This window comes from Halyomorpha halys, unplaced genomic scaffold, assembly GCF_000696795.3.
Source record: "Halyomorpha halys isolate HHAL.00 unplaced genomic scaffold, Hhal_1.1 Scaffold2461.1, whole genome shotgun sequence".
NCBI classification, from domain to species: Eukaryota; Metazoa; Arthropoda; class Insecta; order Hemiptera; family Pentatomidae; genus Halyomorpha; species Halyomorpha halys.
Window position 1 is genome coordinate 3,536 of NW_027106043.1, and position 4,057 is coordinate 7,592.

The following is a 4,057-nucleotide window of genomic DNA, read 5'->3' on the forward strand; positions in this document are numbered from 1 at the left end:
TTAAAATTTAAAACTTTGGAGCTACGTATATTTTAATAAAAACCCATATTTTATTAGATTTTAATTTTTGTATTTATCATCTCAAAGAAGCAATTAGCTTATTACAATATAGCCAATTGAAAATCGAGTGTATTATTTAATCATTTGAAGTTGGAATACATCTCAAACCGAAAACGATATTTATTGAATTGATATTAAGTGACTTGAGATTGCTCTTCCTAAAATAGCGTTTTATATTTCAACATTATAAATTTAGACAGTGTCAAAACGAGATTTAGAACAATTCACTAAATGAAAGCCTAAGCAGATCAAGATAGTGTTTTCATTTTGTGATGGTATGGACGACGTTTTTAATAAGATAATAACATGTAAAATTGTAATAAAACATGATCTTTTCAAATTGAGACATTTTAATATATTTTCCTGTTAAAAAAATCAAATTCATCTCTCAATCGCTTGTTGTCAATTCGCTCATACTAACAATATAAGTATTTTCAAGTTATTCACCATTACAATTATTTGGAAATATTATTTTTGAATGCTATGTCCTATAAAAACTACTTTTGGATTTTATACAGAATTAACAATTATTATTTATCTCAAATACCGTGAGAAGGATGGACCCACTACTGCACACAATGCCAGCTAATTAGATAATAGTGCGTGCAACGTCCATTTGCTACTGCAGCAGGCATTTCTCATAAATTTTCATCGACAAACTTCATCAAATATCATTCCAGTAAACAAGTGATAACTCTTAGTTTTATGACACAATAAACAGAATGAAACAGCGCAAAGATTGAGCATGATTTGCCGTTTATTCCAGTAAAATGCTATTTGTTATTTATTTCTCATTCATTTACTGGTAGCAATTATCGTTATGTTTATCTTTTGAAGTTAAGGTTCAAAAATGATCATTGATGTCTGAACAAAACCCCAGTTATAGCTAACAATAATTGAAAAATATTACTTCGTGTTCATTCTTTATGTTATGTTTCTGGAAAAAATAAATTTATGATTGCGAGTAGGATTTGCTACTGAAAAAATAATATAGAGTTAAATTATACTTATATACACTATAATAAAAGAAAAATTGTGTTATTAATCAATTTCTAAACTATAAATGTACTTGAAGAGGCAAGAAATCCAATATCCATTGTCAATTATTACAAAATATTAATTTTATTATACATAGCAGCTCCTCGATTTTACGGTAAACAATTTTAACAGTGGAATATAGTGAAATTCAGCGCTATATCATTAGTTAGGCAAAGCTATTACAAGCCACTTCAAATATATTGTAGAGCTATTAGACAAACTACAAACAAAATTTTACTTACCACAGGCATCAGGTGATCAGTACTTCTAACACGGGTAACTTTGTTTTTATAAACGTATTTTTTCACAAAGCGCTCTAGTTGCTGATTCCATTTCATAAATGAAACATACATTAAATATATACTAAAGAGTACAGCAGCTTCGTACCAGTAAATACGATTGTCTCTAAAGAAAATTATCAATATTATCAATGATGCAGAATAGAAGGTGCAATCTCTGAAGAGTGGCCACCAAGTGAGTGTGAGTACAGTACGTGAGAATAAAGCACACATACCAATAACAAACAATATGTTGAAGACGGCAGAACCAACAATAGTGCCTATACCAACGTCGTCAAATGATACAAACACTCCAATAACACTAGTAAAGAGTTCTGGTGCAGAGCCTCCAGCAGCCATGAAAGTTGCGCCAGCTACATCTTCAGCAATACCCAATTTTTCGATGACAACATCCAAGCTAGGCACGAAAAATTCGTCACAGACAATAGCCAGAGCGACGAACATATAAACAACTCCCATAACATGCAGTACTACGGCACCATTTTTCCTCTGATCTAAACTAAATAAATCTGTAGGGAATAGAGGAGTTTTTTCAACCGTCTGGTTCTCGTGACATAGCGTTAAATTGTCCTGCAAACTTGGCTGGACAAAAGTGGCCAAAAAAGTGAGTATATAAAGAGAGAAATATGACATGGTACAGAGCCGCTCTCGCTCTCCTCTCTCCTGTGGCTCCCCCTCAGCGCAACGCTACCAAATCGATATTTTCGCACAAGCGCTTCTTAAACATCTCTTCACAAAACTAGGATAAATCAATATTATTACAAATATTTCTATTATATTGAGATATTGCGCTAAATCCAGCTTAGTCTACTACTATTTAACCTTTCTAAACCTTGTTAAAAACTGATATTATATCCTAAGCTAGCGCCTGTAGGCTTTCTAAGTAAGGTTGCATGAGTTATTCTTTATCCCCCCCCCCCGAACTACTTACTTTGCTTATATCCTTTGTTCTATATTGAGTATATGTATTGATATTTGAATATTGGCAATTTACACTACAAAGCAGGTAAGCAACAAAGCTATATACTCTTTTGTCTCCTTTATATCTATTAATACAACCTAAATGCATGAAACCTTGTACTTAAAAACTTGGAGAAAATCAAGTGATAGAATAGTAATTAAGTAAAAAAGTTCATAAATCATATTTGTGATTGTAGACATAAAGAAAAAAATTCCTTGATAAATTATTTTCAATTGTGGTTACTTTTTAGATTTTAGGTCGATTAATTTGAAATGAAATTAGTTTTGTTTTTGGTCCATAGGTTATAGTTGCCGGATGAATAGCTATCATCTTCTCTTAAAGTTTTAATTCGATGTGTACCATTATTTGAGGACAGAATTTTCTACCAATAAATGTTCGAATAGAGATATATTTCTGTTTGTGTGTTTCATAAAAAATTATTCATTTAACATGTCACATCCTAATAATATACCTGCGTTAAAAACGCGATTTCAGTTTTTACAACCTTTCGTTTTTGAGGTCTACTGTGCTTATATATTCAATCACGGAGAAACATAAACGACCTATTTTGTGAGACTTGGTTATTTGAACTTGGTGACCTTAAAAGGTGTATTTTCGTTGAAACTCTGATTCGAAATTTTTCATGGTGGGAATATTGCCCCTTGTATATTTCATATATTGGTGAGAAGTGAAATTTAAAAAAGGTGAAAGATAAGTAAAGAAAAATAAGAAAGGTCATAGCTTATTCATTGGTCATTAATCAGCCACATTCATTAATAATTTATTAATAAGTCGGTGCTAGGGCAGGAACAAACTAAATTCTTGGGTCAGACGATTTCTAGGGAGGGAGTTAAACCAGACACAGACAAAGTTTCAGCAATTCAGAAAAAGGCGGTACCTTGTGACATAAAAGGAATTCGGAGGTTGTCGGGGATTCTAAATTATCACAGGAGGTTTGTTCAGGAAATAGCGGGGTATCTCGTTCCACTCAACAATCTACTCAAGAAAGGGAGGAAGATGATCGTCACCCCGATGATGGAGGACAATATCAGACGGTGCATGGAGAGATTGCAGAGAGCCGGTACTAGCTTTTCCAGATTTTTATCGACAATTCACGTCTACCACAGATGAGCGTGAGAATGCGCTAGGGCGGTGTTGTCTAAGGAGGATGATGGGGAAGAGCGCCAAGTGGCGTACGCCAGCAGGCGCCTTACGGAGACGGAGAGTAGATACACCGCAATGGAGCGACAACTCCTGACAATAGTGTAGGTCGTCGATCAATTTAGACCTTATCTGATCGGCAGGAGATTCGAGGTACATACTGACCACAGGCACTCCAGTGGGTGGGAAAAATTAAGGACTCATCAGCCAGGATAACTCGCTGGAAGCAGCTTCTAGCGCAATATATAGCCTATAGCTTATAAGCGAAAGAGCTACGGAAAAAGGAGGGATTTTGTGGAAATTACTCAAGATCTCATAGCTTTTCATTAAAAGCTAAACTAAGATATTTCGATATTTTATTTTGATAATTTCATATTCATTTCGATATATTTTATCTTCGAAATATCAATATCTTCTTTAAAAAGGATAACAAAATTTTAAAAAAAGATAAAAAATATTTTTTCAATATTTTAAATAGATAAATTCATGTTCCTTTCAATATTTTAAATTGTTATTAATATCGATATCGAAGATTATA

The 4,057-nt window shown here is 33.2% G+C and overlaps 1 protein-coding gene across 1 annotated transcript; it reads right to left on the minus strand.

Moving 5' to 3' along the window:
• Nucleotides 1-1,289: 1,289 nt before the first annotated feature.
• On the minus strand, nucleotides 1,290-2,071 carry LOC106691532 (sodium/potassium/calcium exchanger Nckx30C). The gene has a single exon (XM_014437325.2). It carries the CDS (start codon nucleotides 2,028-2,030, stop codon nucleotides 1,290-1,292), a length of 741 nt encoding a protein of 246 aa, XP_014292811.2. The 5' UTR covers nucleotides 2,031-2,071.
• Between the last annotated feature and the right edge of the window lie 1,986 nt (nucleotides 2,072-4,057).

Bases quoted from the DNA above. Each gene is read 5' to 3' on its own strand.
- LOC106691532 (XM_014437325.2), bottom strand. From the start codon at position 2,030: ATGTCATATTTCTCTCTTTATATACTCACTTTTTTGGCCACTTTTGTC.